We start from the raw sequence: 23,913 nt of genomic DNA on the forward strand, positions 1-23,913 counted from the left end.
TAGAGAAAAAAAGGCAGGCACACTGGCTGGTGAATAAGGGTTACTCACTCGGCTGGTGTGAATGGGGTATACACGTTGACTGTCCTAGTGTAGGCTCGATGTGCTCTATACACAGAGCATAAATACAGTTTTAAAACGGATTTAAAAAAAAATCTGGTACAGTTGAGTGTTTATTTACCTAATAAAGTGTCTTTGCAATTCACAAAATACATAATGAAAAGCAAGTGAAGGCTTGACTAATCTTGCTGGTGTCACTGGGAGCGGAAAGGTGGTGGTTGATCACTACTATCAAAAAATAAAAATATAAAAAATATGCTCTCAATAGGGGGCTTTGTCCAGCAGTCAATGATCTGAAATACAGACACACAACCAGCCGTGGCAGAGCTTGGAAATACCAACTCAAGTATTTAATCTGTTTCTTGCATTGCTATGTTTATACTTTTTAGGGACCTACCTGACATCAGCACAACATTATAATTAAACATGTACTTTATGGGATGTATATAGGCATGCGTGGAAGCTGGAATGCCACCTATTATAAATGGCTAAACAGTTTAAAGAGCACCAGATGTGTTTTATTGGAGGGACAGATGGGACACAGAGGCAAGTTCTCTGTCTCATGACATGCCTCTGTGTTCGCACACAGCCGCTCTCTGCCCCCAACCCCGCCAACGCCGCGCTATAGCCCCCCAAGAATAGCAACAATATTTGTCGCTATCTCAAGGGTAAACATTGAGGACAGGGATTCCCTGTTGAAAACATTCCTGCAGGGTTTCCTGAACTGCCATTGGGCAGCTCTCTTTCCCTGGCCGCGCCCCCTGCACGCTGTGAATGAAAGAATGAATCTCTCATTCCAGCGTCGTGACCCAGAGGACACAAAAGTGAAAGTGGGCCATTGCGGCCCACAGGAGCGGCGGTTTTGGAGGTTACTTAAATAATTTTTTTATGATTGCCCCTTGGTGCACACTATGCCTACTACATTTTGTCAAACAAAAAATTTCTCCAGGTAATAAACCATATATTGTATGCAGTTAGCATGTTCCTTTCAGTACAATGGTGGCCAACAAGTGACTGTTGCTACTGCTGGCACAGTGGCAGCTGCTGGCAAGTGGCTGTTACTGCTGCTACCATAGGGGCAGCTGCTTGCAAGTAACTGTTACTGCTGCTGGCACAGTGGTGACTGCTAGTGAGTGGCTGTTACTGCTGTTGTCATAGTGGTGGCTGCTGGCAAGTGACCATCATTGCTGCTGGCATAGTGATGGCTGCTGGCGAGTGGCCATTACTGCTGCTGGCACAGTAGCGGCTGCTAGTGGGTGGCTGTTACTGCTACCGGTATAGTGTTGGTTGCTGGGAGTAGGTGTTACTACTGCAGGTATAGTGGTGGCTGCTGGAAAGTGAGCGCCATTGCTGCTGGCATAGTGACAGCTGCTGGCAAGTGGCTATTACTGCTACTGAAATAATGGCAGTTTCTGAGGAGTAGCTGTTACTGCAGCTGGCATAGTAATGGCTGCAAATGAGTGGCTACTACTGCTGCTGGCATAGTGGCAGCTGCTCATAAGCGGCTGATGTTAATTGGTGGCTGCAGCTGGCTCAGTGGTGGTTTCTAATTGGTGGCTGCTGGTGGCTGGATGCTGATAACACACTAGTGACACAATGGTGGCTGTTGGTGGCACAGTGGTGGCTGCTGGTGGCAAAGTAGTGCCACAGTTGCGGCGGCTGCTGCATAGTAGTGGGTGCTGCTGGCACAATAGTGGCTGCTGCTTGCACAGTAGTGGCACTGGGATGGCTACCCTCTCCCTCAACCTTCAATCACCACGTCACTGACTTCTGCCTTCCCCTCTGCTCCTCCTCCTCAATCAGGACTCCTGTTGCGAAGTCCCATAGTAATTGCCGTAGGAAATGACTACAAAAAATGGCCTTTGGAGATAAAATGTCTCTAGTAATCACTATGGGACTTTGGATGAGCGGAGGGGGAGGCAGAGTGGTGACATTGGCCCCTGCATGCTGGCTGCATGCATTTGTATAACAGAGGAAAGCTTCGGAGGCCACCTGAAAAGACTCAGCGGGCTACATTTGGCACATGGGCTAGACTTTGGACATGACTGTCCTAGGAGATGATTTTTCATCATCTTTTTAAAATCGCTTTTGAGCACGTCTCAACTGAAAAAAAAGCATAAAAACGTAGTCTAAAAAGTAATGTTAAAATTATTTTGCGTGTTCTCTGTCTTGCAGGTGGCTTAAAAGGCATTTTTGTGTTTTTAGCTTACTGCTCTAAATCGGTTTACTTTATTGGTTTGCTCAGTCATGCTCCAATCAATGTATGAGCGCAATTTATATGTATTATTATTAAATATGCATTATTATTAAATTCCATCTTCCATTTAGCATGACATGTTAATATTTCATCAAGATCTTTATTTAAACATTTTTCACTTTCCTTAGTTTTGCAACATCCTTTTTATATTTCAGAAAACATATTATCAAGTAATTAATTAAATAAAGTAATAAATAAATAAAAACCTGGCTTACCCCAAAACCATGTGGTAATCTATTGTTACCTCTTGTCTATGCCAAATATGTCTACTTTACAAGTACTCCTTGATCCTGTTTTAACCCTGTCTTTAATCACTACCAATAATTAATCCTGACTAACTCTGGTGCATGCATTTCACTGGAAAGCATACTTCCAATAGTATGGCTTGACATTTATAAAATATTTTTAGTGAATTTCAAGGTGTAAGTAAGAAATACTTCACCATGTTAGAAGTGATTTGGACATTTAAACAAGGTTTCCTGCTTTAAAAACAATAGCAGGGCATGTATAATTGAAGGTTCAAGAAAAAAACTGGGGTCCCAATGGAAGAATATTAAAATAAAATCTAGTCTTTTAGTAGGCACAAATTGTTGTTACTATTAAAATATACTGTATGTGCTTGCTTGTTACATTCCAATTGTACAATGGTACAGTATCAAAAGTATTTACTATTTCATTGCCTAATTTTCACACTGATTTTTTTAAATGTTCTCTTCATTTAAGTTCATCAAGCTTCCATATCTTCCTAGTGAAAAATTAAGTGCATCCTACTTACTCAATCCCCCAAGTGACCAAATTTAAATTCAGATGACCTGAGTACAGCTCAGTTTAGTTGAAGCTGTCTACAGTATGATAAATGTAAGTACTGTAAGTAAGATAGAGTACCTGTGGTTTAGGTGCTAACACCGTATTTCAGCTACAAATTCTGGAATCATGTACTATTTCAGGTCCACAATGATATTTTCACTGGCTGTTTTAATGTTTCTCTACTCCCCATCACTCTCCAAAGTCTAATCTTACCCTTACCGGAAAAAAACAAACAGAAACAAAACACCACCCATCCCAACAACTAACCCTACCCTCCTGTATTCATGAAAACCTCTAACCTTAAATGTCACAATAAATAGATAAACACCCCTTGGTGATGCTTAAAATGAACACCTCTCCTCCCCCACAAATTAAAACACACAAAAATCAGACATATGCCTGACATTAAGAACCTTGGGAATAGGTCAATTGTACCCTTTCACCCCTCAATAACTGGTAGCACCCTAAGCCAGCTCCCCATCCCCCAGAAAACAGACAGAACCCCAAGGAATCTTCCCAGTAATATGAAGAACACCAATAAAACAGCCTAAAAGTTGTGGTACACATACCAGACATGGGAGGAGGCAGAGTGGTGGTGGTGGGTGCTGGGTACAGGATGCCTGACAGCCGTTTCCTGCTCTGCTGGGCTTCTACAGAGCCTACGGTTACCAGGCATCCTGTACCCAGCACCCCCTATCCACCACCACCACCACTGTGCCTCCTCCCATGTCTGGTATATTTACCACAACTTATATGATGTATACAAGTTTGCACCTGTGATTTCTATTTTTGCAACAATAAATCAATCGCTTACATTAGTGCCAGCTTTCTCCTCCTTTATCTCTCTACGCAATATACTTATCTGCTATAGCACGCTGGTGATGCTGAATAGGAGGAGTGCACACTGGGGAGACACTAGTTCACAGCTCACCACAAATGAGATAACACTGTAGTGCCAACCTGCTACAAGCTCTGACTATCCAATAAAAAAGCCCACTGTCCTCGCATGCAGACAACACCGAAGGACTGTCTCTCAATTATAAGGAGCCCCCGTGCACCATACACACCTTGCTGCTGGGGTAAGGTGACTGAAACTTTGTATCTCAATAGTCTTTAGCACAACAAAACAGTGGTCAACTCAGCCACACAGCAACTCCTTGCCTCAAACCCACATCCACATACTGTACTCAGTGATTTGACGATGGGTGAGTTGAAGAGGTGAAAACTGGGAGATGCAGTATACGCAAGATGAGCACTATCTGGCTTATGTTGACATGTATAGGCAAACTGAGTGGCATCACCCAAACCCAGAGCAGGAATTAAAGCAAAGCTTTGCTATCCCAAATGCTGCCAGGTGTGATGTAAGGCTGAGCTGCAGCAAAGTATGAAAAGCAGGGCTGTGTCCCCAATCATGTGAAGCACAGGGCACTCGCTATGCCTGTCACATGTCTCTAGTATCACATGACTAAAATTTTAAAAGTGGTCCAATGAGAGCAGCTTAGTGAGAGAGGAAAGCATGGGCACAATTTACATATCAGGCCCGAGTCTCACTCCATACAATGGATAAAAAAGCAACTTAGAGGGAAAAAAATACTTTGAAGCTCAACATTATTCAATCATACTATGGCAAACTATAACAAATTACCCTTTTCACATCTTGCAAATAAATTGCATGACAATATGGTAAGAAAAGTATATCAATCTTAAAGTGACTCTGTAACAAAAATTACAACGTTTTTTCTACCATCCTACAAGTTCCTAAACCTATTCTAATCTGTTCTGGCTCACTGCAGCTCTTTTTACTATAACCATCTCTGTAATAAATCAATGTATCTTTCCCCTGTCAGACTTGTCGGCCTGTGTCTGGAAGGCTGCCAAGTTCTTCAGTGTTGAACTGTTCCTCTATGCACACTCCAGTGTGTGTTTTATTTACATAAGCCAGCAGCTTCTCTGCTATCTTATCAGTGATAGAAGAGAGCTGGATAAAAATCCTCCTCTGGAGGCTGTGAAAGGAGCTGGTCTGTCACATACTTTTAACGACATAGGCAGAGCTATCTGCAGGAAACCTGTAATGTTCAGTGCATGAGAGAAGCTGGGGACAGAAGGTAAACACACACAAGTGATCTCTTGAGATTCAGAAGTAAGGCTGTATACAGCCTGCTTGTGTATGGATGTATTTTCTATGTGTGGACATGCTGTACATCAACCTACTTCCTGTTTTGGTGGCCATTTTGTTTGTTTATAAACAAACTTTTTAAAACTGTTTTTGACTACTTTTAATGCGGCGGGGAGCGGTGAAATTGTGACAGAGGGTAATAGGAGATGTCCCCTAACACACTTGTATGTTTACTTTTGTGCGATTTTAACAATACAGATTCTCTTTAAGGTGCCCATTAACGGTACAATTTTTTCATTAGATGTGATCTTTCGAAGTAACTTTTTAGTATCAAATTGTACAGAAAACTGAGCAGTGTGTGGAGAAACATGATGTAAAACTGTTCTATGGTTGATTGGAACAGAAAATCTAATTGATCCAAAAGTTGTATTTTACTATCGTAGTTGAAGAGAAAAAGTGCCCTAATTGACCTGTTTATGGGAACAATCGATAATTACCTTCTGATTTGTTTGATCGTAAAAAGTGTGACAAATGATCGCATCTGATGGAAAAATTGTACCATTAAAAAAAATTGTACCATTGAGAACGTTTTGCCTGTTGAGGGCGAACATTTCAAAATATTTAATGTAAGAAACCATCAACCATCATCTTCTCCAAACAGCATGAAATATGCTGGAAAAACAAATCTGTGGGATTGTTTTTGTGAGGAGAACTCACTCAGAGCTGTTGTTCACAAAGGTGTTCAGAGGTTTATGGATATTTTAAGTTACTTCTCTTGTAGACATGTCCAGAAAAGGCGAGGGCATGTCATACTTAATACTTTGGACCACAGGTATACAGTAAATACTGTCAGATGAAATCTCAAATAGAAAAACAATGGTGTTCCTTTCTGCATTCTGAGTACATCTAGTCCGCAATAAGTATAAGTGAGAAGAACACAACACAGTTTTTGGGGGAGCACCCTCCCCCACCCCCCCAAAAAAAAAACAGAAACACGCAGCACTGTACCGATTCTCTCATTTGAGTTACACTGTAAAAAGAATGTCCACTTCTCTTTTAATGGTGGATGTTATAAATTAAGTTTGCAACAAGACAATGATACAGAAGCTTGTCTACATTGGAAAAGTGAGCATTCAATTCTTGTACTGACTTTGTTAAAATTCTAAATTAAAACGCAGTGATATGCCACAGCTGAACCTAGCAGCTCATGCACAATAATCTGAAAAAAAAAATCTGAAAAAAAAATTGAAGTAAGACACCTAAAATTCCTTAAAGCCCATCTCTGGGCAGGTCTAAAACCAACATCTTAGTGATTAGTTCTTAGTGATCATTAAGGTAAATGAACATTTTTTAGATAACTGTAGCTAAAAACCATGTCTTGAAATGTTGATAGCTTGATCAGAAGCTGCTGAGTTAGAGGGAGCCAAAATTAAAGCATCTGTCAGGTTTTCTATGGACAAATTTAGATACTTACTTCTGGATCCTATTGAGGCTTCCTCGTCCTTCTCAGCCTGGCTGATCCAGTTATGGGACTCCTGGGCAGTAGCACGGGTCCGTCTGGGTTCAGGTGGAAAAAGCCAATCCTGAACAGGTTTGTGCTACTGTGCAGGTGCAGATAGCATGCACATGTGCAGTAGCATGAATCTGAACGGGCAAGGCTTTTCCCAGCAGGTCCATGTTAGTGCACATGTGTGAGCCATTGACAAGTGTAGACAAGCAGCTTTTTGGGGGGTCCCAGTGCTGGAAAAGGCAGGTGGAGGAGGCCGGAGAAAGCCTCTCTAGGTTCCAGCGGCTTCTCCCTCCTAAAGTGAGTACACCATAGGGAGACGTTTTTCTCTACAGGTACACATTAAGGTACTATTGGTATTTCCACTCCTGGTGTTTTTATTCCATCGTTTCCACTACTGAGACTGCAAGAGGGGTGGCACAGTCTATATCCGAGAAAACTGCAGGCTACAACACAGATAGTCAGTGGTGCAGGAGGTGGCCTGTATTTAGGCACCTTATCAGGTATATCACAAGTTATTTATTTCACATCAGCTAATCAAAGAGCTTATAGGCAGACATAAGTAAGCTTTTTACGTGTGCACCTTATTAAATCTAGTAAAACATATATGCCTGAACAGGGGCTTCAAAAGCAATTGGGCAAGTTGATATAAAATCATAGGAAGTGTTTGTAATGTTTTCTGGCAAATGCAGCAGAACCAGGTATGCATTTGAAGAGGCCATTGAGTCTATCACATGGTTCATGGGAATGCTGAGCAAGTTTGTTTATTATTTAATTTAAACACTGCATAATAAATATTTATACTTAAGTTTCCTTCATCTAACACACAGTTTAAATATATCTATATATATATCTATATATATATCTATATATATATCTATATATATATATATATGGAAAATGAGTTTGGGGCTAATACTTGTTAACAGCACTATACGGATTCCAATTGAATTTTATTAATGTTCAGAGGAGAACACATCAGGGATATCCACTTTCCCCAATTGTATTTGCTGCAGCAAAAAGCTTTATCTTCTCTTATTAAGTAGGACCCCTGTATGAAATGGCATACGTAGAGTGCATTATTTGCAGATGGTATTTCTATGCTTATATCATCATCTATATTGCCCAAGTTATATGGTTTGCTTGTCCATTTCTCAACAATATTAGATCACAGCTGTAGCTCCAAGTCGGAAGCCTTAAATATTAATCTAGTGCACTTTCCATAGCAAAACAACCTAAATTAAACTTCAGGTCTTATTTTGGTAAAAAAATATATACGGGGATGACCATCTGAAACGAGGAACATCCTTTTTGGTATCTTGGCAATAAAGGATACTATTATCTTTCACGTAAACTACTTTGTTGAGTCCCATTAATATCCCCTTGAATAAAAAAAAATACGATGGACCTGATACAATTCACTTTTTCTCCTAAGTTTTCTCCTAGGTGATACTTTCACATTATAAATAAAATTCCTTTTAAGTTACTAGCAAGCAAGAAAATACTCAGAATAATTTTGATAACACTTTTTCACATACCTTTGGTATTTTTTCAATTGCAGAGTGCAAAAGTTATTTGAAGCTGAAGATGAAAAATTATCTCCTAGGAAAAAACTTGGGAGAAAAAGTGAATTGGGTTGAGCCCACTGGCAATTATTCAATTCACTTTTTCTCATACGTTTTCTCCTAGGAGATAATTTTTTTCATCTTCTCTTTAAAATAACTTTTTAGCACTCTGCAATTGAAAAAGTACCAAAAAAAAGGGTAGGTGAAAAACAGGTAGCTTTAAACAGGTGTGTAAATAACTCATCAGCTCCAGCTCTGTGTGCCTGATCCTCCCTCTCTCTCTCTGCCTCACAGTGTAAACAGTTTACAGACAGGAAAAGCTCATTTTGAATGTGAGAGGGGAAGCATGCAAGAACAGGAATCAAGTAAAATTTCTTCTCTTCAGATCGTTTCTCTGTAGCTGGCAATTTCTCAGGTGTTCTCATATGATCTGTGAAAAAGCAGTGTGTGTGGGCAGTGCAAAAACAAACGGCAAATCATTCCTCTATGAATAGTGACAGAGGAGTGGAACATATCTACATGGTATAGCTCTAGCCTCTAGCATTGTCGTCGACACAAACTGTTACAAACAGCTGGTAAATAAGGCACTTTTTTCACACAAGCTGTGATGAGAGACCTTTGAAAAGCTTTCTATTGTTGCTGGCTAAAGCTCTATAGGCATGTGGGGTTTACAGAAGGACAATTGTTAGTTGTTCTTTAAGTAAATGCAGCACTAGCATTCCCTTCAATAATGTGGATGCTCACACCATACACACAACAGTTGCATAATGATAATACATTCTTGATTGAATTTGCCATTATGAATTATTTGTTTAAAGACACTACCAAGACATATGAGTGAAACCGTAAAACAGTAATCTCCCACAGTGAAGAAAGAGCATCAAAGCTTGTTGTGGGGCTGGTGTGCACCCTTTACAAAATGCTGGGAAGTTAGTAATTTCTTATGCATAGCAGTTAACACCAACGTTTTGTGATTATCATATACTGTACCTGTTTTCCATTTAATATACAGTACTTTATTGTCTTTCTGGTTGACCCTAATGGACTCATGCCCTTTCTCAACCAAACTATTAATATATTTTGGGGTGGATGAATAAACTCACTGTTATAATTTAATTTATATAGTGCCAACATCTTCCTTAGTGCTGCGTTACAGCCGTACAATATGGTAATGTTAGTTTACCAGTGATACCAACCTCATCTATAAATGTATAATTCTAGAGCGGTTTGGTGTGTGGTTTTACCACATTCATTTTGCTGTAATAGAGTCTGCATGTACTTAAAGAGATTCCGAAAAAAAAAAAAAAATAACGCACAAAAAAAAAGTTCATGGGAGGTACTTACCTTGTGAGGGGGGAGCCTGTGGATCCTAATGTGGCTTCCCACATCCTCTTCACCCTCTTTGATCCAGCACTGGCAGCCCCCAAACAGCTGTGATGTAAATATTTACCTTCCCGGCTCCAGTGCAGGCGCAGTAAAAGCTTTCCGATGGGCTCCGGCAGAAATCCATCGAAGTAGAGTGAACACGATCGGGCTTGCCTATTTCTGCCGTAGCCCATCAGAAAAGCAATACAGTTCCTGCGCTGGAGCCGGGAAAGTAAATATTGCAGTTGCCTGCACCGACATCTTTGTCGGCTGATGTTTTGGGGAGCCAGCACTGGATCCCAGATGGTGAAGAGGACAGGGGAAGCCTCATTAGGATCCAAAGGCCTCCCCCCCATTAATCAATAAATATTGAATAAGAACAGATTTGCGACAACATGATGTGCTTTTACATGTGTGTTTTTATATGTACTTTCAGCACAATGTACTGGTTTATACCATTTTAAATTTGTGATGTCTGTAACTTTAAGGCCAAAATAGACACCCCTGTGGGTGGGGCCCTCTCTTTGCTATATAACTGATGTAATGCATGTGTATGTTAGCTATGATTAAGGAGCCATCTTTTGCTCCGATACGCGTGAGCTTTTATCTGTAACGCTGACATGGAATAACAGAATAAAGATTTTTTTCACTTCACCCTACCATCTGGTGCAGCGGGATTTTTATCATTACTTTTGGATCATTTGGCCTTGAACTTCCCTGCTCCCATTTGGGACTATACGTGAGTGTAGCAGTCTCTTTTTTCTATGTACTGTTGACGCTCCCCCCCAAGGTAAGTACCCCCCAGGGACTGTTATTTTTTGTTACAGTGACTCTTTAATTAGGGCATGCAAGTATATATGTTTACCCCCAGCAAACCTAAAGTTACCGGTAACTCTTCTGTCTTTAAGTTAAGGTGAGACCTCTAAAGTTAACTCTTCAATCCTTAAAATAACTCCAGAATTCTAAAGATAAAGACAGGCTGCATGTGAAAATAACTACAGAGGAGGCAACTTAAAGAGTAGCTGTCAGCCATACTATGCCAGATAAAAAAACGACATATACAGTATAAGTAGATAAATACTAGCTCTACTTACATAATATGTGTATTGCACGGTCCAAGTGTTGATTTCAGTGAACTTTATAAAATAAAATAAGGAAAATGGAGAGAAATCTGTTCGCTGGCAGGGGCCATCTTTACTCCCTCTAGCTGAAGCCAATGGTGAGGTCAGTTCCTCCTTTACTCCCCCCTCCTCCCCACACCAATAGCGAGCGTTGATTGTAAATGCAGGGAATCCCTAAGGAAATGGTAGCAGGGACAGGGGGGTCCCCATGCATGCGATGGTGGCAGCCACTGCCCACATGAATCAGCAGAGATGCCTGTCGGGCTGGAGTGTGGGTAGCGGGCAGACACAGACAGTCATGGGAGGCAGCCAATGAGAGGAAAAGGAGTGACAGTGACACAGGCTGCAGCCAATCAGGCTGAACTAGCTGTGTCTGTGCAGAAACTCCCCCCGCCCCAGCCTGCACTGCAACTTCTCTTTTGCGACTGATTACTGTCTGCGTACTAAGGAGTTGGGGACATGAGGATTAATCTCTGCAATAAAAAAGTAAGATTGATTTTAAAGTTATGCATCACCTTTTTAGCATGCCTTTTATATGATTAACAGATATAAATAGAGAATGGTTTTTCATGCCTAACAGTTACTCTTTAAGGACTGAAGAGATAAGATAACTCTCTCACTGTGAAAACTTATCTCTACACCTTAATAAGGCAAGATCAATGTGTGGTGGTAAGTTTTCTCTTGCCTTATTACCTCCAGCATGATCTTAGTGAATTGAGGCCATTGTTTTCAGGAAACATTTTACCTCAGGCAAACCTTAACCATTTCTGCCACCCATATGTGAAGCTCACGTCCGGACAGCTGCTCTGCTGCGGTGCCGCGCTTCGGGCGCGGCCCCGCGCGTGATCGAGGGCGCGCCACCGTGCTGTCCCTCGGTAGCCCTGGGATCAGTGAACGGGAACATGGTTCCCAACCACCGATCCGTGTCCCCAGCAGAAAAACCGAAGCGCTCTTACAAGAGGCTTCAGTCTTTCTGCACGTAAAATTTTCCACGTCATCTTTGTGCTTCAGGTTAGCGAGAAGCACAAGGAGAAAAAAAAACTCAAGGTGGCCATCTTGTGCCCAAATAGTAAAACTACATCTACATATTTTTTACATTACAATTTACCCATATAACATTAAAAATTAACTGTTTATTTCCCACACCAAAATATTACCCAAATAAAATTTTTAATGGAAAAAAAAATTACAATGGAAAAAAAAAGACATAGTTACCTAAGGATCTGAACTTTTTAAATATGCATTTGAAGGGGGTATACTATGGATATTTTTTAAATTATAAGCTTGTAAATAGTGATGGACGCAAAACAGAAAAAATGCACCTTTATTTCCAAATAAAATATTGGCGCCATACATTGTGATAGGGACAAAATTTAAATGGTGTCATAACCGAGACAAACGGGCAAATAAAAAACATAGGTTTTAATTATGGTAGCGTGGATTATACTTAAAGCTGTAATGGCCGAAAACTGAGAAATAATGAATTTGTTCCATTTTGTTCTGATTAATCCTGTTAAAATGCATTTATAAAAAAATAATTCTTAGCAAAATGTACCACCCAAAGAAAGCCTAATTAGTGGTGGAAAAAACAAGATATAGATCAATAAATTGTGATAAGTAGTGATAAAGTTATTAGCGAATGAATGGAAGGTGAAAATTGCTCTGATGCATAAGGTGAAAAATCCCAGCGGGCTGAAGTGGTTAAGTTAACTCTTCTGTCTTTAAAGAGGAACTGTAAGCTCAAAATAATTTATTGCCAGCAGGTAGCCTATACCCAATTTATAGATGAAAACCCAGTATTTTCTGCTAGAAATCCAGCATTTTGCTAGAATCACACCTTTAAGTAGGAAGCCACGCCCCCTCACGAGGCTGCTCCGCGGCTGTATATTCATTAAGCTTGTGCGCACTGCCTTCTGGGTAGTGACATCATGGGTTGCTAAGGGGGAAAAAAAACAGCAGTCCTCACTGTTATCAAGGTGGGACATGTGCACGAGGCAGAAGAAGTTTATCTTGCAGCCTCCGATGGGATGATTGATCATCCCTCTCTGCCCTGTGAAGCTGCCGCTGCCACTATCAGGTCAGCGACATGTGTTTAACTCTCCTCATCCCAGCTGGAATCCCTCTTGTCAGCTCTTCCTACAGCCTCCGCTGATCTTCTAACTCTGTCTGCATGTCGGGTGAATGCACATGACATGCAGGCAGAGCTATAAGATCATCGGAGGCTGTAGGAAGAGCTGACAAGAGGGATTCCAGCTGGGATGAGGAGAGTTAAACACATGTCGCTGACCTGATAGTGGCAGCGGCAGCTTCACAGGGCAGAGAGGGATGATCAATCATCCCATCGGAGGCTGCAAGATAAACTTCTTCTGCCTCGTGCACATGTCCCACCTTGATAACAGTGAGGACTGCTGTTTTTTTTCCCCCTTAGCAACCCATGATGTCACTACCCAGAAGGCAGTGCGCACAAGCTTAATGAATATACAGCCGCGGAGCAGCCTCATGAGGGGGCGTGGCTTCCTACTTAAAGGTGTGATTCCAGCAAAATGCTGGATTTCTAGCAGAAAATACTGGGTTTTCATCTATAAATTGGGTATAGGCTACCTGCTGGCAATAAATTATTTTGAGCTTACAGTTCCTCTTTAAGTTAACTCTTCAATCCTTAAAATAACTCCAGAATTCTAAAGTTAAAGACAGACTGTTAATTAACTACGTCTGAAAATAACTATAGAGGAGGTAACTTAACTACAAAGGAGGTAAATTGAGGAATGAAGAGATAAGATAACTCTCTCACTGTGCGGTGGCAAGTTTACTCTTGCCTTATTATCTTCAGCATGATCTTAGTGAATTGAGGCCAATGTATTTTCATACAGGCACATGCATGGAACCTGGAGACTGAGTTTACTATATCAAACGTGTACTATAAGATTCTACTGTACTGTGCATGCCCTCCTTTAACATTAATGACATTTTTGTGATAATAGTGCATTAGGAACTTCATTTACTCAGAAGGTAAAGCTGCTGATTCTTCTTGGCAAAAAGCCTCCAGTTTTGGAAAATTCGTGGGCTGTCTTGCATGAACTGAAAATTTGAGATCTCCTCAAAATGGCTCAATAATATTGTGGTCAGGAAATTGTTGTAAAGTCCAAGGGCATCCTAGGCACAGCTTCTGGGGTGAAAAGAGTACATTACGGCATCTTCCAGTATTCCCTAATAACATGCTGTATTCATCTTGTCACCAACTCTGACCAAATTCCATGTGCCACTCTAGCTCACACCACACACTCCAAAAACATCTCCACACTTCACAGTAGGAATGGTGTACTTTTTAATGAACCCATGTTTTCTCCTCTCCAAACATAGGGCCCAATCCAGTTTATTCTACGTTTTATTTTAGGGGATATTTTCAATCTTATCAATAAAATGCATGTTAAGTCACCAACTGGAAAGAAAATACTCAGAATAATTTAGACAGTACTTTTTAACCTACCGTATTTTTCGGACTATAGGACGCTCCGGACTATAAAACGCACCCAGGTTTAGAGGACAAAAACCCAGAAAAAAATATACTAAACCTGGGTGCATCCATGGTGCAGGGGTGTCTTGTAGGCCTTTTTCCCCCCAAGCTGTCCCCACCAGCTACAATAACTAAGCTTCAGTGTCCAGCTACACTAGCCCCTGCTGTCCCCACCAGCTAGACTAAGTAGCCTACACTAAAGCCTGATGCCCCACCAATAACCTTGCACTACACTACATTACACTAGTCCCTGATTCCCCCAACAGTTACTACACTACACTAACCCACCCCTGCTGCCCCACCAGTAACACTACACCCTACATTAAACTAACCCCTGCCTCCCCACCAGTCACAATAACTAAACACTACAACTTAGATGATATCACTTATCCAGTTGTCCCTCTGCGTGGTCCTGTCCTTTGATGTCAGCTGAGATGATTGACGTGGCAGAGGAGCATTGTCACAATCCAGGCATCCCTTGAGGGGCAATCTTAGCAGGAGCTGCAGCGGCTGTCCTCCTCCATGTATTGCGGCGGCAGGAGGCCAGAAGAGGAGCGATCCAGGGCAATTAGCAGCGGCTGTAATCTTTTAAGTTCCTGCATGGCGGTGGGGGTGCCAGATGAGGAGCGATCCAGGGCAAATTGAAGGCAGCGGTTGTTATCTTGTAGGTTTCTGCATGGTGGCGGGGGGGCAGAAGAGACGCTATCCAAGACTAATTGAAGGCAGCGGCTGTTATCTTGTATCCTGCACTGCGGCGGCATGACAGCAGATGGGAGATCGTAGCGGTAGTAAACTACTGATGCCTCAGAACTTCCTTGTTTGCTAGCGCCCCCTCATGATGTACAACGCTCATGCGGGGAAAGGAAGTACAAGGAGGTACTGAGGCATCGGTAGTCATAACTACCTCTACGATCTCCCGTCTGCTGTCATGCCGCCGCCATGCAGGATACAAGATAACAGCCACTGCGTTCAATTAGTCGTGGATCGCGTCTCTTCTGCCCCCCCCCCCCCCCCCGCCGCCATGCAGGAACCTGCAAGATAACAATCGCTGCCTTCACTTTGCCCTGGATCGCTCCTCTTCTGGACCCCTGCCGCCACAATACATGGAGGAGGACAGCCGCTGCAGCTTCCGTGCCAGCACATGGCATGGAAGCATGAAGAGTTGGCCAAAGGCGGATCGTTGTGGGCATCAAGGCAGATGATTGGCGGCTGCATAGGGCGTGCATGGAGGCGGATGACTGACGGCATGGAGAGCGGGCAATGAGGCAGATTGGCGGCATGAAGCTAACCACACATCCAGAGCATCATAGATGCAAATAGTGAGAAACAGTTTTTGTTTTTTAGCAATATTTGTACTACTTTTTTTGCTACCTTCGGACTATAAGACACAGGGACTTTTTCTCCCCACTTTTGGGGGAGAAAAAAGTGTGTCTTATAGTCCGAAAAATACGGTACTTTTTAGGTACTTCTTCAATGCAGAATGCTGAAAAGTCATTTTAAAAAGAAGGTGAATCATTATTTCCTAGGTAAAAATTTAGGAGAAAAAGGGAATTGTATAAGGGCCATAGGCAATTCCCTTTTTCTCCTGAGTTTTCTCCTAGGTGATATTTTCACAACTTGTCATAAAATGCCTTTTAGGCCACCAGCAAGAAAGCCGATACTCAAAATAAATTTGATAGTACTTTTTCACTAACTTTTGGGTACTTTTTCAATTGATAAATGCTGAAAATGTAAAGAGAAGATGACAATTATCTCCTAGGAGATAACTCGGGTGAAAAAGTTAATTGCATATGGGCCTATATTGTCTAGTATTGGTTGTGAACTTAATGTTTAATTTTGATCTCACCCTCACTACAAAGTAATATTTCCAGAAGGTTTGGTAAAAAAACAAACAAACAACCTTGTTGTTTTGCATGTTTAAGCAGACCGTTTTGTGGTATTGGTGCAGTATTGGCTTTCCTCTGGCAACTTGACCATGCATCTTGTCTCTCTTCAAGTATCTCCTTATTGTAAGTAAAAAGTCGCATGCGAGTTTGGGGGCCCCGGGCGGTGGCAGAGCCCGGGGGGCCCCGTCTGCCATGTGCACTAGTGTTTGTGTTTTTACATTTGTTTTTTTGCAGATGCAGTAATGGAGATGCAGGTAATGGTTATGGGTATTGAGAGGTATACCTGCACGTGGTGCCCCCTGCTGGTGACAATTATTTTCTACCAACAATTATTGTCTACAATTATTTTCGACCAAACCTCTTACCTGCTTTTTGCTGAATCTATGCAATTCCTGCTAGATTTAGTACTACAGACATGGGTGTATACCAATACACTTAATTGGCTGACAGGTAAGCTAAATAAAATGGCCGATTTATAGCTGGGAGACAGCATTTGCTTCTCTTGAGTTCTGCATTTATCAGGTATCAGGAATGAACAAGAATAAAAAGTCTGAAAGAATTCCGTTTGTTTTACATTTTGGCCACCTCTCTAGGAAAATAAGAGGGATAGTATGTAAGTTCTGGCCTATTCTACAGAAAGATTCAGAGGTTGGTTCTCTTTTCAAAGATATTCCCTTGTTTGCATACAGGAGAGGCAGAACGGTGGCCAATTTTGTATGTAAAAGGGATCCGAAACAAAGACAGACGATTGGTCGCAGAGGCACGCATCCTTGTTGCTCTTGTAATTGCTGCTCTGCGGTGATCAAGGGAGAATGTATCTCCCACCCCCACACTGGTCAAAGGATCAGAGTGGGTGGTAACTATAACTGCAACACAGAGTATGCCGTATATGCTTTAAAGTGCCCTTGCGGGCTGGTGTACGTAGGGGAGACCACCCGAAATGTAAAAGTCCGCATTCAGGAGCATAAAAGGAGCATCTCAGATTTTTATAAAAACCCTGAGAAACAAAATGTCCCGGTGGCTAGACATTTTTATCAAGCTGGACATTCAGCATCTCAGCTGAAATGGATGGTAGTGGATTCTATTCCCCCTCTTAGACGAGGAGGGGATAGAGAAAAGGTATTACTCCGCAGAGAGGTTGAGTGGATAAGGAAACTAGATTGTGTGAATCCTAGAGGATTAAATGAAAATGTGAGTTTCAAATGTTTCCTTTAATTCCTTACAAGAATGTTTTCCTTAATTTTTTACAGGAAAGAATTCTAATGTAGGCCTCTATAAATTGCGGGATACGGATGACCCCTCGTCTTGTTTTTGCAGGGTAGACGGTATAGTAGTTCCCTGTATGAGGATTTAGATATTGTATATATTTGTTTATTATGTCACTTGCAATTTATCACATAGAACTTCCTGTGGACTTATGTTGGACTTTCAGGGGGTTGTACTTCCTGTGGGTGGTCCTATATAAGGGGTGGTGTGGTGGTGGGCGGTTACACCTGATGAAGGGTCTGAGTACCCGTAACATGTAGTGTGTGCTGTTGCTCGAATAAAGAAGTCAAACGCAAGTTTGGAGCCTGTGGAGTGCCTTCTTCTACATATTGGATACGTTGTTGCTTTTTGCAGGGGTGGTGTACCTGCAGGAGAGGAGCATCGGCTGTTGCTACCTGGCCAAGGGATAGCAGAGGTGAGACTCATAGGTGCTTAAGATTGAAGTATTGAGAGGTATACCTGCACATGGTGCCCCCTGCTGGTGACAATTATTTTCTACCAACAATTATTGTCTACAATTATTTTCGACCAAACCTCTTACCTGCTTTTTGCTGAATCTATGCAATTCCTGCTAGATTTAGTACTACAGACATGGGTGTATACCAATACACTTAATTGGCTGACAGGTAAGCTAAATAAAATGGCCGATTTATAGCTGGGAGACAACATTTGCTTCTCTTGAGTTTTGCATTTAGATAGAGGCAGTGTGGGTTAATCCCCCGGTGGTGGTACTGGGGCTCACCTGTGCTCGCATATGGGTCTGGGAGTCTCGGGCGGTGGCAGAGCCCAGGGCCCCTTTCTATCATGTGTGCCAGTGTTTGTGCTTATATAGTAGAATGCTGGAAATTATGCAGGATATCTATTTTTACAGTAATTGTCCTGGGTCCTGGTTTCAGAAACACTTCCTATAGCTGTATATTGTATGTAACCCCACCCTCACAGTGATGCTGAGACCAGGCTGATTAGATATGTGGAATTCTCACATCCAGAACATTTTGGGAGACTAGGTATATTTTGTACTGGCTTCGGAATTCTCAGAAACAAACATTCCACAGAGATCACCTGCCAGTACTAAAGATGATGCCAAATGTGATAAATTTCAGAAAATAAATCAGGGAGAGGAAAGACATAATAGTGGGCAAACATTGACTAAATGTCTTATAAAATACAAAATAAGCAATGTTATTACTGTAATTATATAGTTTATAATATAATATTATAGTTTCAGTTTTACAGTTTCTCTTTAAAGCGGATCAGAGATGAAAAACTAACTATAACAAGTAACTTGTCTATATATCTTATCTAAAGTTTAGATAGTTTACACAGCAAATCTAGCTGCAAACAGCTTCAGCAGTATATGATTATTTCTTCCTGTGGTATAATGAGAGCGGCCATGTTCTGTTTGCCACATTACACACAGGCAAGCTGCTGTGCATCTCCAGTCCTCAGCCTGTGAAAACTTCACTCCCTTTCCCTCCTTTCTCCTCCCCTCTGCCTCTAAAATCTCTGGCTAAACACCTCCTCCTCCTGCTGCCCAGACTGAGCTCCCACAATCCCTTGCTACATCTGTCTTAAAGTGCCAAGGCACTGGAGAAGCTGTGGGCAAGGCTTGTTTAGTTTATAGGGAATTAGTGTATTAAAACAAAATAAAAAGTATTTGGATTGAGGAATGCCTTATAAACTATACGAAAGGAACACAACTATGCGATGAGTAAAAGTTTATCTTGGATCCACTTTAAGTTCTGTTACCCTTTAAATGTTGTCTTAAATAAGCAGAACATGGGAACTGCCATCTCTATCATTATTTATTAAGTGCCAGTTGCCTAGCTGTTATTTGGCCTATTTTTTATGGTGCCTATGTCACTTACCTAAGTATGCAGCTAATTTGTTTAAAGGGATACTGTAGGGGGGTCGGGGGAAAATGAGTTGAAGTTACCCGGGGCTTCTAATGGTCCCCCGCAGACATCCTGTGCCCGCGCAGCCACTCACCGATGCTCCGGCCCCGCCTCCAGTTCACTTCTGGAATTTCTGACTTTAAAGTCAGAAAACCACTGCGCCTGCATTGTCGTGTCCTCGCTCCCGCTGATGTCACCAGGAGTGTATTACACAAGTCCAGTATGGTCTTTGGTCTGCGCAGTATGCTCCTGGTGCAATCAGCGGGAGCGAGCACACGGCAATGCAGGCGGATTGGTTTTCTGACTTTAAAGTCAGAAATTCCAGAAGTGAACTGGAGGCGGGGCCGGAGCATCGGTGAGTGGCTGCGCGGGCACAGGATGTCTGCGGGGGACCATTAGAAGCCCCGGGTAACTTCAACTCATTTTCCCCCGACCCCCCTACAGTATCCCTTTAAATAAATCAACAATTCCACAAACTCCTCCAGACTTTCTAAATTCTAAATTATAATGCTCGGCAAAATTAATAACACATTAAAACCCAATATTTAATGTCCATGATCCTTTGGTCCTCAGACCAACAGAAACAATTCTGTAGTGTAAAAACTGTTAATTGGCTTAGAAACACTTCAGAACATCAAAGTCTATGAACACAGATCCCTGTTTTAGTAATGCTAGTTAAAGCCATGCAAAGAACAAATCATATATACAAATATGATACAGAACCCCCATTGGCTTATCTAAGATCAACCTCTTTTAAGATAGATGGAGACAATGTGGAAAATACACAAGGTGTAAAATGATGGATGCTTGTCATGGGTTAGCTTGTGTTTGACGTGGTTCTATTAACAGGAGAAAGAGTTGCCCAGGTGAAATAAAACACTTTAAAAACAATAAAATAAAGCTACTGAGGTGGCTTACCTCAAAGATAACACTAGAACTGGAAAATTAGGGATCTTTATTTCCACTTCAGCAATATGTTTCGTGAGCTCTTTCGAATCACTTCCTCAGGCCAAAATTCAGTGCCAGCAATATGAATAGCCATGCATCGAGCGTGCATCGAGTTTCAGCATACATTTTTCACAGACAGCGACGGACAAGCACAGAGAGACCTGTTGCTACTGAGTGGGGGCACTTATTCTCCTCAGGCCTGATTGCTTAGTTGCCCTGTTTTGCAACCTTATTTTGAGAGTACCTATTCTACAGATTTAATCACGCTCATCATTTAAACATACTACTCTAGTTGGGTTCCTGTTGTCTCTGTGTTTATTTTTAATGTTGCATTGTCTTACATCTCTCAAGATATGGTTCTATTAAAACTGAATAGTATATGCAGATTGTGAAGCAGAAGCAGAATGCAATGCCATTCAGCGATGCTGAACCGCATTCTGCAAATTTTTCAAAAGCATTTTTCTGTAAAAAGAATGCAGGTGCTAAAGTAGCCTGCCTGAAATCACATTATGAAATAATACATACAACAAAGAACCCCTGAGCTTTTTAGTATCTGGAATTCTTAGTCAGGCATAAAATGGGACAACATTTTACTTTAGCCACTAAAGCAGCTCACCTTTTCAAGTTCTCAAGCATTTAGGGCCATTTCCATCGTTGCTAATTCGCACTATTTCCATGCATGAAATTCAGATGGGGAAATGCAGTATAGTGAAATCAATAGGCTGCCATCTGAATCACATGCATGGAAAAATTTAGAAGGCATGCAACATTTTTTTTTTTTTGCATTACATACGGGATTCCCTATAGCCGTACGTAGCTAGAGGGAATCACATGTGTATTCGCATTGTAACAAGTGCCAGCTGCGATTCAGAAACACCCTCTAGGCACAAGTGGAAATGGGCCCTTACAGAGTATTATTAAACAAAAGTGAGGTGCAGCACAATGGTGATTGTGCCTCTGTTCCAACGGTTTTGAAATATGTTAAAGTTTCAATATTATTTTTGTTATTTTGTCTTTGTACCATTTTTAAAAGTTGTAACGTAGGGTTTACATGATTTGCAAGTCACCACATTATATACAGAGTTTCTTGCTCATCATTCGTATTCAGTCAAAGGCTGATGTGCACCTCCACCCCCACAAACCCACCTTGATTACAGGGGCACATTCTTAGTGCCTGAGACTCTGTAGAAACCATGTCTGTAGCCTCTACTTCTGGCCTCTGCTCTGCTCTATTCATACTGCCTCAGAAGGAACAGAGGGGTGGCCAGAAGTAAAGATTGAAGCTGTGATCTATACCAGGTCACAGTGCAGAAAGGCTGCACCTGTCAAAGGGGAAGAGTCCTGTGTAATCAAGATATCAGGAGATCTGTCAGTGCTGTTGCATCACAAAAAAGGTTAGTATAGTAGTTTCTTTTCACAGAGGAGTTTTCATTATTGCCAGGAGGCCTGCTTTTAAGCTACTAATTAAACTTCACCTCACCATTTTCTATCAGCACGGTATGGAGAAGATTGGCAGGGCTGGCTAATGGACTATGATTCATTAGAGAGGCACACAGACTCTGAAGGGATCCAGCATAAGGAAAAGGATTCAGCGCTGCTTAATCTCACCATAAGGCCTCTATATTCTGGGATTTTCTCATCATTACGGAAGTTTATATTTTAATTAAAATGATATTTTAAAAGTAAAAATTGTTGCTAAACACCTTAGCTGTCTTTTTGCATAGCTACATATAAGCTATAAGATAGCTTGTCCACCATCAAAGCCATTCTGATAACAGACATTATAATTTCAGCCTGCAAAAGTATTTTATAAATAAATTTAAAACACATTTTCTTTTCAGCAAAACAATTTGCTGTAGCTTAATGGAACGGAGAAAAAAAATGTAAGGATGCGAAATAGATAATTCTTGAACTGTAGCACTCCCTGCACTTGTAAAATATAATGTTTAGAGCTAATATTTCAGTGTGCCAGCAATTTACATCAGCATAATCTGCTCAGTAACCCTCTCCATAAATCCACAAGACGTACTGTGAGAGTACTTATTATTATTATTACAGCTGAAAAGTAAATAAGAGCAGAATGAATGATAATCGGCTGCGGATCTGAGTGATTTATTTTCCTCTTCTGAGAAGTGTGTGTAATATACAGGGAGTGCTGCCTTCTCAAGCATCTGCCGTTCTCTTTTTAACCTGTAATGGTTATTTAATTAATAAAATCCCTAGGAAGTCTTAAGATATACAATAAATATTCCATCTTATTCTTCCATTAGAATTAACCCTTACTTGCCCCGTGCAAATAAGTATTTTTCTTTTTTTCTTGTATCAAATGGATTCCCTGCAGGTCATATAATGTGTAGGTTTCCAGGGCATCCACGTGCTGACCAGCAGGCAAGAGAGAGGTCTGTAAAAGCACACTGTTGTTTTATGTTCAATTGATATTGAATTTGTTAACTCGCTATTGATTTTCTGTGTTATACAATCTAACTTAAAGCAACAGAGATAATTCCCCGCAGTTAATGTTACATTTTAATGTAGGGATGGATTCTGACGGCGGGCAGACTGCACGCGATGCTTCATACAACAGGATGAGGTCTCCCTCTGCTGGACAATCTAATTAAAGAAACATTACAAACTCAAGGCAACGAAAGAACAGTGTTTTTCAAAAAAAAAAAAAGTGTAATAATTAATTTAATGCGTAAATCTTAACTCAGTGATTTATAATCTTAATAAAACGGTAATAAAATTGGGAAACTGGTTTCATACTGTTGCCTGTTAACAGATACATAAAATATTTAGAAATCAGGTAAAAGATTGCTTGCTGCTCTTACTCATGCTTTACAATGTGGCTACCGTTCGAAGTGAAGGGCCATCCAGTCATGTAGAAAATAAGGGGAAAAAAGCTTGCATTTATACAGATGAGAGAGCTAATGGTTTACAGCTTCTGCAGCTCAATAGAACACTACTAGCACCTGAGAAGACAAAGAGCATATCATTTAGGCTCTGACACAATGGTTGCCATGAGAAACAAGTTAATATATAGACCTAACTGGAAAACCACAGCAATGATTAAAGTATTTCACAATTTGCCATGTTTCCCCTGGAATATATTACTGAGGATAACAGATAAGTTACCAGTCCTACTTAGGTGTCCATGCTTGCTGTCTATCTGTAGTCAGAAAGCATATGGAACTGATATGAATCATCACAGTATTTACTACAAAAACTTCTGCTTTCACTGTTAATTGGCCAACGGGCAACCCACCCCACAGAGTATCTTAATTTATGTTGTTTTTAAACACATGTACAAAAATTGCACACAACACTTGCAAGGAATAGTTAGCCTCCCTGGCATTCAATTTCTGCAGGATTTCTGTGCAAAAAGTGGTTCTAATAATTTTCATGAAATGTTTGCCTGTAAATTACCAAAATGCATGAAGCAAGGTTTTAATATACATTTTAGGTATAATGAAAGTTTCAAACACAAAATAATGTCAAAAAATAAATTTCATTAAATTCTTCCTTTTTGCCAGGGCACAATGTTCACACTCTTCAGCTCTTTGATAGATAAAGTGCAGTTTTTGAATGTGTTGTTTGCATTAAAAAAATTAT

General features: G+C 41.0%; 1 protein-coding gene across 8 annotated transcripts in view; it reads right to left on the reverse strand.

The window, feature by feature from the left end:
- The window catches only part of FTO (FTO alpha-ketoglutarate dependent dioxygenase), a 613,541-nt gene that overhangs the window by 477,332 nt on the left and 112,296 nt on the right, over nucleotides 1–23,913 (reverse strand). For 2 of the 8 annotated variants that reach the window (XM_068260513.1, XM_068260516.1), the window contains one exon: nucleotides 22,818–22,914. The exons of 5 other annotated variants lie outside the window; for them this stretch is intronic. In XM_068260513.1, coding sequence (XP_068116614.1) covers nucleotides 22,831–22,914 — 84 coding nt within the window. In that variant the 3' untranslated portion in view covers nucleotides 22,818–22,830. Of the gene's footprint in view, nucleotides 1–22,817; nucleotides 22,915–23,256; nucleotides 23,274–23,913 lie in introns of those variants that run through there. One more of the 8 variants, XM_068260517.1, reaches the window with a different exon arrangement.

Source organism: Hyperolius riggenbachi, chromosome 11 (genome assembly GCF_040937935.1).
Source record: "Hyperolius riggenbachi isolate aHypRig1 chromosome 11, aHypRig1.pri, whole genome shotgun sequence".
Taxonomy (NCBI): Eukaryota; Metazoa; Chordata; class Amphibia; order Anura; family Hyperoliidae; genus Hyperolius; species Hyperolius riggenbachi.